This window comes from Peromyscus californicus, unplaced genomic scaffold (assembly GCF_007827085.1).
Source record: "Peromyscus californicus insignis strain IS unplaced genomic scaffold, ASM782708v3 Scaffold_6__1_contigs__length_162567912, whole genome shotgun sequence".
Taxonomy (NCBI): Eukaryota; Metazoa; Chordata; class Mammalia; order Rodentia; family Cricetidae; genus Peromyscus; species Peromyscus californicus.
In genome coordinates this window covers 110,754,035-110,768,513 of record NW_026294584.1, presented here as the reverse complement: position 1 = coordinate 110,768,513, position 14,479 = coordinate 110,754,035, and the positions used below count along the sequence as shown (strand labels likewise).

The following is a 14,479-nucleotide window of genomic DNA, read 5'->3' as shown; positions in this document are numbered from 1 at the left end:
CTAACTCCAGCAATATAATAGGATCCAACCTCAAAAACAAAGCCCAAACCCCAAAAGATACTCAATTGCCATATCTTGCTCAGTTTGGTCCTAGACACTCAGACACACATGAAAAAACAGTTTTGGGTGGGCTGAGCTTTGCTCTGATAGAAGACACCAACCAAGCAAAAACCCCACAACAAGCCAGAAACTCACCCGTTGATTTTATAACAGCTTCTGTTGTACGAGGCCACTGTAGGGACCACACTCTGGCTGTAAACATCCCTGAGGAAGCTGTGATGCTGGAGAAGGTATGCTGATGCTCTGTGTACACACTGGCAACATTAGCTCATGGACCAAAGCACATGGGTCTGAAGCCCTGAGGTCCTTGACATGGCTCTGCCATGGCCTTGGGTCTTCCTCGGGTCCTCACAGTCCATAATTTGTGGTTGACTAGCTTTGCAATTTAATATAGTTTAGTGGGCTTTAAAAAGTGTCAACATTGAAACTAGGATACAATAAAGTAAACCAAAAAAAATTGTGAGGGATCTTTTAGACTGTTTCCAAAATGAGATTGGCCTTTTGAAAGTTTGTCAAAAAGCCAGAGCCATGAGACATGAGTGATGTGATTGACCTTAGATTCCCATGTGACAGGAGTAACACAAACATGGCTGAAAGATGAATGTTAAAGGAGAAAAACATTTGCAATTTATATGGGATAAAGAGCAAATTTTATTCACATAAGAACACTTCCTTTAAGTTCCTGATTAAAAAAAAAAATCCAAATCTCAACAGGTAAATATACAAAATCCATAGAAAAGAAAATACAAACGTATCTCAGGAGCTAGAATGATGCTCAGACTCATTCCCAATATGAGATTTTCGTTAACACTACGTGCACACTACCCGCTCTCACTTGCCATGTCAGCACTGCAGCAGCATTGTGCAGAAGCTGAGTGGTAGTGGGTGGGAAGTCTTTCTGGACTGGCTTGTGGGAGTTCAGGGTAGTTCCTGGAGCACTTAATAGAATCATTCAGATTTAAAATGCTTTCAGGGATGCGGGGAGATTTTAGTGCTTTAGCAAGCACAAGGCCCTGAGTTCAATCCCAATGCTGGGAAGGTAGACACAGGCGGATCTGTGGATCTTGCTGACTACTCAGCCTAGACAGCTTGATGAGTCTCCAGACCAGCGCGAGATCCTGTCTCAAAAAAACCCCAAATGGATAGTTTAGAGGAACAGTTCCCAAGGACTCCACATGCCAATCATATGCATAACACCTCAGTCATATGCGCACATTTGCATACATCCATAAACCCGCAAACACATACACATAATCATACATGTATACAATAAACAATAAATGAAATGTTTCCATCCATTCTGCCACTGCTGTGGGGATTTACCCTATAAAACCTAGTCACATGTATTACAGAGACAAGAAAGATGATATTTTAACTAAATGAAGCTATTAGAAACAATCCATATGGTCATTATTTAAGTGATGAATGTAATGAATGGTAGTATAGCCACAGAATAAAATATGATCTGACAATTAAAAGAATGTCCTATTTATCCTGGCAGTGAAGGTTTCTATTAATAAGGATAGAGGCATTTGTTGTTTTGTAAAGATGGAAAGTGTGCATCTTAGCATGTGCATAGAGTGTATCTCAGACAAAACAGAAGCTGTTGGTGTCTGCCTCAGAAGATCTGCAAAGCTGTGGTTGGGAAATAGAATCATGAGAAACCCTGACATACTGAGGAGCTTTATAAAATTTATATCTGTTACCTACTCATAAAATATTTCATAGTGAAAAGATTCTGTCTTGGTCTAGTATAATAGCAAATGCTGGCAACCCTACTGCCTAGGGTGGGTGAAGTAGAGGGGCCATGAGTTTGAGTTTGCATAGCAAGTTGAGAGTCTGGGAAACATCTTGTATCCCTGACTGAAAAACAAACAAACAAACAAAAAACCAAAACAAAACCTTTTAGCCTTACACATTGGATGTATTCATATATTTATGTACCTCAGATTTCAACCAGGATTTAAGAAAATTTTCACAAAGGCCTGAAATAAGATTCAGATAGTATGAGATTTATAGAAATGCTTTCATCAAATGTGGGCTAGCTTTCAATATTGACCCTAGTATGAATTTATGTTTAGGGATTTCATTCATAGGTACTGTAAGAACTGGGAAAGTTAAGACTGAAGGAGTAGAAGGGCCCCTTCCTTCTACCTTGTTCTTCCCATGACCTTGATCCCTTGACAGGACAGAGCTGCTCATGAGCTGGCCCAGCAACCTGGAAACAAGCCCTACAGGTTTCAGATGCAAAGGAGCAGGGCCACATGCCTGTGATGGTACATACTGCTGGACTGGCTTGGTGGACATGCAGTGGCAATGGGAAGTAAAACAGAGCCAAGGATGAGTGCCACCCTGTATGCAACCACAGTTGCATAGGCTTATCCTATTTGTTGTAAATGTGGACTGTCCTGGAGGTATGATGACTCCCCCATGTGCTGTCCCAAGCTCCACCACATGCTATAAACCAGCCTGCCCTGATGTGAGCAGTGAGGACCTCTTAGCTGAGAAGAACAAGTGGGTGAAGTGAAGCCATGGTGACTTCAGAGGGACTACATACGCATGCTCTCCGTGGTCTTTGCCTCTGGGACCCTCTGTGTCAAGTGGGAACTGCATGGTTCGGTGGCTGCTCTGTTTGAGACTTTGATCTTTCTGTCTCACAGTTTCCAGCAGACACGCAGGAATTGCTTTGCAGACTATGGGCTTGGATTGATGAATATAATAGCCATTTTATTCCAGCATAATAAGGAAAACCTTGTCATTAAAAACTCTCAAAAGCCTGTTTACCTTTTAACTTAAATGGAGCCTGTTTGTATTAGTGATTGTAGCTTATACTGCAGTCTAACATGACTAACAGGGACATGATAATTCACAAAGGGATTAATGGCACTTTTAGGCTGCATAGAAAATATTTTGTTTTCTTAATAATGGTCTCTCTTAGTGTCTGGAGGAGAGTTGAGCAATCTCTTCTAATGAATAGCAATGGAAATTAAAATAATTATGTTTTTCAATTTTTCCCTTCAGAAAACCTAACTGAAAATAAAGACATAATTTGCTAATTTTAAGATTCTGTTAATGGAACAAAATAAACTTTTTTGCATTGCTTGGGTGTAATTCCATCTCACTTGAACACTTAGGCAGCCGACCAGATTAAAAAGCTGTATCATCTCTTCCTGAAGATTGACGCTACTCAGGTGGAAGTGAACCCCTTTGGTGAAACTCCAGAAGGACAAGGTAACAAACAGCGGAAAGTTAGAAATACAAGTGGACTTTTATAATTATGCATATAAACTGTAAATTAGCCTGCAAAAAACTGCAACAGCAGCAGTCGTGTTGCGTTCATTTCTCTCAGTAATTTAATTTCAGCTCATTTCAAATGCTCCCATGATGGTGCTCAACATTTTAGCATTTGCTGTAGGCAAATGCCAAGCCTTCCTGGGAGCTACTTCCTGCCTGGCTTTAGCCCCCTTCATTCAGTTCTTGCATGCAGACAAACACAGAGCCCGGGTTTCTCAGGAGTTGCTGCTGATAGAAGGATTTGGGTAGAAGGATTTGGGGGTGGGTATGTATCACGATACTTGGGTTTAATAACTGCACCTGACTTTTTCTGAACCGTTTGATGCTCTTAAATTTGCAAACTCTATAGACAGTTTCACATCATGTCCTGAATGGGACTTCCCTCATCTCAGAGAAGCCCCTATTCTGCAGTTAAATGCACTTGCTGTATTTGCTTTAGGTAAAGGAGGTATTTGGGGGAATGATTTCTCTTCTAGCAATGACTTGTACCACTGTTCACTGCTTTGTGCCTCAGCAAATATCTTCAATAGAGATGCATTCCTAGCACAGGCTTTGAACTTCATGGAGCAATTTTGAGGAGTAGGGTGGCAGATAGGTAGAGTAGCTCAAACCAGAGTATAAGCTGCACAAACTTTGACCTTTTCCATGCATTGTGAACACTGGCTAATTAGGGCTTTGTAGTTGAATTGGTGGAAGGGGCTGAATATGTATGTGCAGACACCACCATGGGGACCAATGTGGTTTTCTTTAGAGGTTTTGTAGTCAAATTCAGAAGACTTTAAAAGACTGTCTTTGGAACCCAGAGAGACCTCAAGACAAATTCATATTCTTCATCCATCATGTTCTGGCTAGAGATCTGCATACCTCATTGGCTAAGCTTCAAATTTATAGAAAAAAAAAACCTTTTATTAATCTAAGTGGTAAAAATGGTATTATAGATTGGTGAGCTGGGTTATACACCCAGAGTGTGACACAAAATAGGTCCATCCCCCACATTCATAAAAGAACATTCCTCTGCTTAGCCAGTATAAGAGTTTTCAGGAAAACCAGTGTCTAGCTGATGGCAAGTTCTTGTTTGAGGAAGTTGCTGAAAATATGGTATTGCATGGATAACCACAAGATTAAATCTGTACTTAAGTTGTATCTGTGCAAGTTATGTTTATTTAAACTTGTTTTTTAAGATTTATTTTATATGTATGTGTGCTTGAGTGAACTTATGTGTACCACATGCCTTCAAGTGCCTCTAGAGGCTAGAAGTGCCTGTCCATTGGCTCCACCGGAATTGGAGTTACAGGCATTTGTGAGCCACCTCATGTGGGTGCTAGGAACCATACCTGGGTTCCTAGCTGCAAGGGCAGCAAGTGTTCTTAACCACTAAGCCATCTATCCAGCTCCTCAAAATTAATTTTTAATTGCTGTGGCTAAAAAACCCTCAGTATTTTATATAAAGAGGAGGAAGAATAGTTGCAACTGTTTTTGAACTTATATGCCAGGCACTGTGATAGACTTTCATAAACAACCCTGCGGAAGTAAGAGCCATTATTCTCATCTTTAAGAGGATCAGGCATTTAGCATGACTCTTCATTGGCAACTAGGTCTGTGAGATGGGGTGGAAGCCCTTGCCTCTCAGTCCAGTGTACATGGGTGTCCTACCATGCCAGATCAATTAGAGCAAACCACCTGTGGGTTTTTTTTTTTTTTTTGGTTGGTTTTTTGTTTGTTTGTTTTGTTGTTGTTGTTGTTTTCCTGGTGGTTGCTCTTACTAGAATGACCCAGAAATAGTCACATGCATGCTCAAAAAATGAAGGAATTTACTATAAGGCTCTTAAATGTAATATATTGAGCCACACCTGGCTGTGCAGGTCAGTAATCCTAGCCACAGGAGAGTCAGGAGTTCCAGAACATCATGGGCTACAAAGCAAGACTTTGTCTTAAGAAAAGACTGAAGCAGGGAACTGGCGAGATGGATCCGTCAGGAGAGTGCTTTCTTTGCAAGCAGGAAGATCTAATTTTTTTCCTAGAACTCACAGTAAAGAAAAAGTTGGATTTGCTGGTGTTCTTGCAGTGCAGCGCTGGGGAGGCAGGGACTGGGTATCCCTGAGGCTCACTGATCTAATTGGTGGGTTCCAGGGCAGTGAGAGACTCTGGCTCAATAAGTCAGTGGATGACACCTAGGGAATGATGCCTGAGGTGGTCTCTGACCTCTGCGTGCATGTGCGATCATGTGCGTACAGATGAACAATCATAAAGAAGAATAAAGAGAGGGAGGAGGGAAAACTTCCTGTGGAGTAGGGTGACAGTTTAGCAGTCATACTGTTTTATTCACCCTTGTGACCTGGCTGTAGGGGAAGGAGACTATACAAGGAACTTTTCTTACGAGGTGTTCACATACTTTATATAAAGGCTAAAGTTTGCTTTTTAATTAATAAGAACAGAAAAAATTCATGAATATTTTTAAGGAATCATCACAAAGCACATTCTGTATGTACAGTTCATTAAAGCAGAAGTCTTACATGATATTTTTAAGACCAAAATTATCTTTAGCTATTAATTTGTTCATTGTAGCGCAAAAGTTTGGCTATTGAATTATAATCACAACTAAATGAGAGTGTTGGTTTATAACTCTAATGAGCAGTAGTCAAATTAAACCCAATTAGGAAATGGTGATTAATGACCTAATGGGTAAGTTGTGTCTTCATTGCTGTCACAGTCCCGACGGCAGTCCTCTGTGTAGGAGCTATAAATGCAGTCATTTAGATCTTAGCAATGCTGATAATATTTATAACCTAACTGCTTACATCATTTCCATGTAGGTACTAACAGAACATTTCACATGAAAACTTGAATAATTCTTATAATCTGGAGGCTTAAGAGCTGTCTGTCACATAAACATTTTGACTTAAAAGCTAGCCATTGTGCCATTTCTTTGTAGGATACTTTCCTCCTTGTCCCATTGAATACTAAGGAACATTTTTTTTTTAATTCACTTTATTGTTCATGTTCTTCCACAACATCCTATTGAGTGAAAAGTAGTGACGTCATTAACATCAAAGCTGCTGAGTCACCATTGGGAAATGTTTGACATGGAAGAATTCCGGTCTAAGAACAGTTCCTTCCATTGTGCTTAACAATCTCATTCAGAGGGTAATTTGACACTGAGCTTTATTGTGCTTTAGTGACTCTTTGCTAGGATTATAATGGTTCCTAGTTACCTACAAAAACCTATTAACCTTGACTTAGTTTTTGTCCACTAGCTCCTATATGGGTTACCTTTACTCACTTAACAGGGAGTTCAAGATGTGGAGCAGCATGTGCTCAGTAAAGAATGAGGCTTCTCTTATTATCCATGGACCAAATCCATTCACTCAGCTGAAGGAATCAAACAGCCTTGCTTTCTCTGAATTGTTTTAACTCAGGCAGCTCTCGGTGCTGGCAGCAAAAATGGTGCCCAGTGTTGACCATTCCAGCAGCCATAGAAAGCCCTTCACCTGGTTCTCATTAGCCATGTTAAGTCCCATGTCCAGCCTAGGCCAGTCATTGGTTCGTGCTCACATGGTTTAGGAGAAAGGCCATTTATTTCCTATTGAAAAATGGAACAATAATGAAAACACCTCTACAGGACTAACTCAGCCTTTATTGAAACAAAATTAAATTGTTGTTTCAGTAGTTAAAAAGAAGTCAACTACTTTCCTGATTTAACTGTAGTACCAAGTTAATTCAGTAAATTTGTAGCCACATGAGAACAATTTTTTTTACAGATTTATGTAACTGGCTGTCCATTTATTCTTTCATTTTCCAAAGTCACTCTGAGATTCTGCATCATGTCTTATCTTCTTCCCTTTCCACCATCTTTGATCACAAAAAGACACCATTTGGGGAGGTCTTTAAACAAGTGATGAGCACCTTATCCAGCCCCCAGGAGATATTGGTCAGAAAATTGTCATAACTTGGCATTGGTGCTTTTGACACCTGCTTGGTAAATGGAGGGCTGTTGCTAGCCATCCTACAGTTCATAGAATGGTCTCCCCCAGTATGCCCAGAGATTTTGAATTCCTGCTACAAGTCAGCTCCATCTGGAGATGCCTCCATTCACTGAACTAAAGAAGTGAGAACCACTTAGAACAGTGACTGTGTGGCCCAGATTTCTTGAGAATTAAAGCTGGATGATCCAAAGTTAACTGGCACATCAAATTCCTTTCTTCAGATTTCTCTAAATAACCACCCTGTTGCTTCATGCTAACAAGTGCCCATGTTGTTAGTGGGTGTCCTCTGTTTCTCTCATTATACACAAGGCTATATTTTCATGATCCTTTCTGGTTCTGTACTCTCCCCACCCCATCTTGCCTCATATCTATTTTCTCTTCATAGCAACTGGATAAAAGTTCTAAAAAGTATACAACTCTTGGAACATCAATATTTAATGGAAAGCAGGACTCCTTTTAAAGCATCAGCAGTTTAAAGCCGGCTTGGCAAGGCACATTTGAATAGCACATTATGGTTATTTATCACAAATCAAACACAGCACATTGCTCCAAGACAGATTATTTTCCAAACTAATTATGACAGTCGTACTTCCTGCTGTTTTTTTGTTCCTTTTATGTGTATGTCTCCCTTCTGAAATGCATTTTTTTTCTTTTGTTTAACTCAGTGGTACATTCTTCTGTTGCAGTTCTGGGGTCAGAGGCCTCTTACTGTCAGTCATGTTCTCCATCAAGGTGGCTGAATTAGTAGCTTGCAAAATCTCACACCACTAAACAAAACAGCACAAACACCTTATGAATATAAGTACCTTGGCTTTCTTTGATATTTGTTCAGAAGGAAAATTCATTTGTATAATCTATCAACCATGTAACAATATGTTTTTGATGGTGGAAATTGTTTTATAAATATTAATAGGTCTGGTTTTTTCTCCTACTTTGTACACAGATTGGTTTTTGTTCAAGATGAATTTTCTATAGAATTGAGGTTTCAGTTATGTGACACTGAAATTCTTAATGTCTGAGCTAAGCTTCACACCTCTGAAAATACATTTTATCACAGTTGTTTGTTGTTGAATTAAGTGAGAAAGCTAAGGTTTGAGCAAGCAGGGCAAGCTGACTTTATTGGCCTGTTTTTGACATAGACCTGAGTCCACCTGTAACACCACAAGCAAGTACACTGGGAAGAATGTCAGCAGGGAAATCAGCATGAAAGAGTCCATTGGTATGCAGGGGTTAATCTATCCTTTTTGTGTAGCTTTTATTTTGTTTATTCTTTTTTCATTCTTCCTGATAGTAGGAGGACATACTTAAACTAAGTACCTTTTTGATTACGTGAGAATATTATGAATGTGGGTGGTTACTCATCTATTGAAGCAAGATATAGATGTACTGAGAGGTATATCTAAATAGGGATTGCTATATAGTATCAGTAAACATATGGGCGTTTGTGGACCTTGTGGTCTATACTGCAGTTACCACTTCTGCTGTTGTCCTGTAAAGAAGCCCTGGACAATATATAAATGTACATACAAATGTACATACAAAACAGGTGATGAGCTGGCTTGAGAGACACAATTTGCCACCCCTGATGCCCATCTCCATGTTAAACTTTTCGAATCTTTAGCCACCATATGCAAAGAAACATATATATAAATAATTTGAGGGTCATCAAAAGCCTTACATCCTTCAGGTAAAACTTCCCTGCCATGTCAGTTATGCTGTTAAAAATGCTAGTCTTTAAGCTTCTTGCTCTGAGACAGTTCTTTATTCAGATGACTGCTGATCAAGTACAGCAAGTAGCCTGTACACACTTATACTCCAGTAGACATTCATTTATGTCTACTCTAAATAGAAATCTAGGGCTATTAAAGGAATGAGACAGGCTATAGTAGTTTCTAGAAATGAGAGGTAGCTCTGTGAACTGAGCTACAATAATGGGAAGCTCTAAGCATGTAGAATGTACCATGTTGGTAATCATATTCCCTTGTGAGGCTGAGTGTCAGGCATAGCTTCTCCTTCTGCCAACACCACAGAGTACCAACAACCCTGATCCTGCTTATAGATGATGGCTCTGAGCTTAAGAGAAATCATGTGACCAGAGCAAACTACTTGGGCAATGCAGCACTATATCTATGTCCTTGAAATGCATGTCACGGTCTTTCTCTTACTAAACTCTCAGCACAGACCACTTCTGTGACCATTTCTCTGACACCAACCAGATGTCCTGTTATTCAGTTCAGTTCTGACACTGTATGCCTATAGTGAGAGTCAGAGTCACATATTAAGGGTTCTGTCTCACAAGACTGGTGCTCTCCATTGCTTTTTGTCACAAGTCTGTTTTCTACATTTTTGACCAGCCAGCTTACTTGAATGTTCTCACAATCTGCTCTTCAGTTCTGGTCATTTGTTACAGTGGCTCATTGCATTCTGAGAAACACTTTTCACTGTTTTCAGATACAAAGGAAATTTTAAATTATTTCCAGGAAATTCCCAGGGGTGTTGTGCTCTGTATCAGGAAACAGAGCCAAGGGCTAAGTATTAGAATCAAAGATCTACCCAGTAACTCTATTGCTTAGAAAGTTACAAGGGTTTTAGGATCTCTGTGCCAAGAATTGAATTTGAAAACTGCTATCTTTTCTATTTGAATCCTGCTGCCCCCCCCTCCCATTTTTTTTATACTGGGTGACCACCTACATTGTAAAGCTGTTTTAAAGGCTCTGGCTCTGGGGACTTTGGGGACATGGGGCTAAGCTGAAAGAATCGTTCACTCGGACTTTTGAAGGTTATACCCACATCTGTTTCCTTGCCTACTTTGCTTCCTGATCTATTTTGGTGTGAACAGCCACTGCCACACACTCAGCCAGCACGGCCGACTTGTCAATCACACCTTACCACTAAGGATGGACTGAAATCATCAGGCAGAATACAGCCTGCCTTTCTCAGGTTACTGGTGTCAGATACGTTGTCACAGTCATGTAGAAATAACTGAACAGACCAAAGTGTATGAGACAGATAGAAAAGTGAAGGACGGAGACACCGAGACTGTTATGCTGTACGTGGGTAGGCCACACTGGCCTTTAACTTGAAATCCTCCTAACTCAGTCTCCTAAGTGCTGAGTTTCCAGTGTGTACCACCAGGCCCAGCTTTGGCTGTGCCTTCTTAACGAACTATTCTTACTTAACTTCACAGTTGTGCAGTATTTTTAGCTTCCCAGAGCTCTTGGATCTGCACACATTGATCTGTTCCCAGACAGGGAGCAGCTGGCCAAGGCTGCTGTGGGTTGCTCCCCTGTGGTCCCACAGCCCTCCTTTTCAAGCACTGGGTTACCTGTCGGGTTCTCAAGCTGGTCATCAAACAGCAAGCTCCTTTCTGCACTTGGTATGTGCATCATAACACAAAACCTTTTGAAAATCTGGCTTTGCAGGCATTTGGTTGGGACTGCCTTCTGAACTTTGCATACATCTCCATTAATTATCTTTTCTCTGGAGCAGCTTGCAACTGTATTCTTTGTATTAAGGGGCAGAGTTTAGCTTGGAACTATTTTGATTTACTGGTTTATTGATCTTGACCAAGAATTCTTTTATTTGCAAGTCTTCACTTAGAAAGTCAATTTGATAGTCTTTGCCCATTCATTTTGAAGGTGTCACTTATAAGTAATCTTGCCAGTGAGTAATGGAGGAGCTAAAATTACTAATAAATTAATTAGAATGTATTTATAAACCCAGTGGAAAGCCAAGAATGAAGTTGCTTTTCTATTGATTATTATACTGGTCATTAACTGCTGAGAAAGTGCCTTTGCAGGGAGCACAGAGCACTGGCCGATTCCTTTGGTAATTGCAGAATTCCTTCATTACAACTACACTGTTGTGGAAAGTAATTACTCATTCACTTCATGTATTCATAGTGTGGGCAGTGACCGGAAGTTTGTGGCAAGACTAGGGGACCTAAACATTTGTCACCTTCCATGTAAGATTTTCTCTTGTCAGTCAGTACTCATTTATGTAATTTTTAATCTTTTTATTTTTCTACCAAGTCTTCCTTGAATATAAATAAACCAGTTCTGCACAGACCTGCTCCGAGTGCTTGAGTCATGTGCAAGAGAACCTGGATGAAATCTCCCTGGTGCCTGTGAGTTCAGGGTGCCATAAACAGCAGTTTTCTTTTTTTAGGAAGCAAGTAGAGTTAGCTGGCCATGGCCGTTGCTTTTCTGTGAAGTACTGGGAAATGATGGCTCCCATTTCAAAAGTGAAGTGCTTCTCAGCAAAGCTTGAAGAAATGGCACAACATCTGTAAAAGTTGGACCAAAGATACCTGCTTTTTAATATCTCAGATGTAATTAGAGGATGTTATCATGGCATGGTGGCATAGAAAACAAGTTTCTCCTGCAAGTGAAATAATAAACATGCTTGAGTCCAGATACTGCAGATGCAGCCCTCTTTCCCAAAGCCATCCTCTAAATGCCCTGTTTGCAGTGCTTATAATCAAAGATGCTCTGTGACCCAACTCTGTCATAGAGTGAGTTTTGCTGTGCACAAGCTGTTTGTATCCAGTATGGAGGTCTGCCTCTAGCAAAGGATGTAGACTGTAATGCCAGAGGTGCCTGGCTTCTTGGCGTTGACAGACCTGATAAGTCGTAAGATGGTCTGCCCAAACCGAAGACGTACACACAGGTCAAGGAAGTCTGAAGACTCGGGATTACATTCCCCTGTTCTTTACAAGTGAGGGAAACCAAGGCCCACTATGATTTGAGGCCATCTTACCAAGGTAACAGAGTTAGTAATGTATGCTAGAAATGGTTCAAAGAACAGATTTCAAGTTTTCTCACCCCCAAAAGTTACAAGGAAAAGAAGAAAAACATCTGTGAATGAAAGATATACGAATTTGTTTCCTGTAGTTGTCATTTCAAAATACTTGTGTATGTCAAAACATCATGCTGTGTCCCTTAAATCTATTCAGTTTTAATTAGTGTTCAGAGGTAGAAGAATTAGGACTCAAATTATAAAGTATGTATTCCAACTTGGCATTCTCTTTCATTAGGTCCAGAAGTATTAAGAGAGTACTAAGAGGGTGCTAATAAAATACAGATTTTACATGGAATGTCAGGGGACAGAGGAAAAAAAAAGAACTGGTATCATTACCGTGTTTTTTTTTTTTTTTTTTTTTTTTTTTTGCATAAAAGGGAAAGGCAGTGTTCACCTGCCAAATACTGACTGTAAGTGATGCAGTTATAACTGTGACTCCAGGGTGCAGGAGTGCTAGCTTGTAGCTTTAAGTGGATGCTGGTGACCTTTGTTGTTGTATTGCTGAGCAGAAACTGACAGGTATGAATTGCTGTCCTCATTGCTAATGCAAGTCCCATCAGAGCAGGGATCCTGTCCTAAAAGTTCAGTGGCTTCCCTGCCTGTAGTGTGAGAAAATTTGAGTATCTGCCTCCTTTGCTTCTGTGCCTGCTGGCCTGAAGAACTCAGTTTTATAGACTCCCAAGACTCTCAGGTATGGCCTCCTTGTCTCTTTATTTAGTTGTCTGTTTTGATGCCAAGATAAACTTTGATGACAATGCTGAATTCCGACAAAAGGACATATTTGCTATGGACGACAAATCAGAGAATGAGCCCATTGAAAATGAAGCTGCCAGATATGATCTCAAGTACATAGGACTAGACGGGAATATTGCCTGCTTCGGTAAGTACCAACACCGAGTCTGGAATTTTATAGGATTTCTGAAATACTATTTACTAATAGCTGTTAAAATAGGTCTTTTCTTATAGTGTCAAGTGGAAGCAGAGTTTCCTCTCAAAATCCATTTTGATTGATGGTCACTGATTTAAAGCAGTTTCTCAGCTCTGGCACTGCTGAGCTTTGGGACTGGATAATCTTTTGTTTTGGGGGGGGCTGACCAGGATATGAGGTTCAGTAGTGTCCCTCCCTTCTAGAGACAGGTAAAGTTGTGGAAATGAAACAAGGAAAGTGCCCAGATGTTTCCAGGTGTCTATGGTGTGCCACAGCACTCCAAAAAAGCCCTGCTGAGAGGCTGGAGAGATGGCCACTGGTAAGGGCCTGCTGTGCAAACATGAAGATCTGAGTTTGGATCCTTGGCACCCACTTAAAAGCCGGGCGTGATGGTATATGGTTATATCCACAGTCCTGTGGAGGTAGGAGACTGCTGGGTTGAGGGGGCTTGCTGTCCTGCCAATCTAGCCAAATGGTGGTCTCTAGATTTAGTAAGAGACCTATCTTAAAAAATGAAGTGGAGAAACAGTAGAGAAACACACCCACCACCAACCTCTGGCCTACACACGTCTGCACGTATGTGCACACACACATACAAACATGCCCATGTGTATATACATATTAAAAGAACCATTGATTTAAAGCATTCTCAATTTTGTTTAATAAAACTAACAACTCTCCCTATGCATTCAGCATCATATGCTAGGAACTGTGGAGAATCTGATTCTGAGACAAAAATCATTGTCTCATTTCCTTTCTGTGTCTGTGATGAAACATTCTGACTAAAGAACATTGCGAGAGGACGGAGTTTATTTAGTATACAGGCCACAGTCCATCATTGAGGGGAGAGAGGGCAGGAACTCAAGCAGGAACTTGAAGCAGAAACCATGTTTGCAGGCTCAATTGCTAGTTTATTACTTCTTATACAGCCCAGGACAAACTGCCCAGGGAATGGTGCCACCCATAGTGGGCCCTCCTAACTCATTAATGAAGGGAACCCCGCACACATGCGCCCACCAGCCAGTCCAATCTGGACAGTCTTAGTTTAGACTCCCTTCTCAGGTGACTGTAGGCTGTGTCAAGTTGACAGTTAAAGTTAACTAGGGCACAGAGGAAGGAGCAAAGGGCATAAATCTAATCATTTCACTAACATTTCAGATTGAATACTAACCATTTGCCAAAATACTTAATTCATTATGCCATTTTATTAATCAAACAACAGGCTCCATCATAGCCATCTAATTTAGTGAAAATGGCTTATGCAGCTGAGATAAGAATGGGTCTGTAGAGGCAATACAATTTCAGTTATTGTCCACGGCTTCTAGTGCTGTGATTTATTTGCTTCCGGCTTAATTGCACATGACTGTGTTTCTGCTAGAAACAATTCGTTGCACTAGAAACTGAGGTCTTCATC

At 40.5% G+C, this 14,479-nt stretch overlaps 1 protein-coding gene across 1 annotated transcript in view; it reads left to right on the top strand.

Moving 5' to 3' along the window:
• Window positions 1-14,479, top strand: part of Suclg2 (succinate-CoA ligase GDP-forming subunit beta) — a 279,727-nt gene that overhangs the window by 158,354 nt on the left and 106,894 nt on the right. The window contains exons 7-8 of the mRNA XM_052720183.1: window positions 3,195-3,291; window positions 12,856-13,017. Coding sequence (XP_052576143.1) covers window positions 3,195-3,291; window positions 12,856-13,017 — 259 coding nt within the window. The remainder of the gene's footprint in view (window positions 1-3,194; window positions 3,292-12,855; window positions 13,018-14,479) is intronic.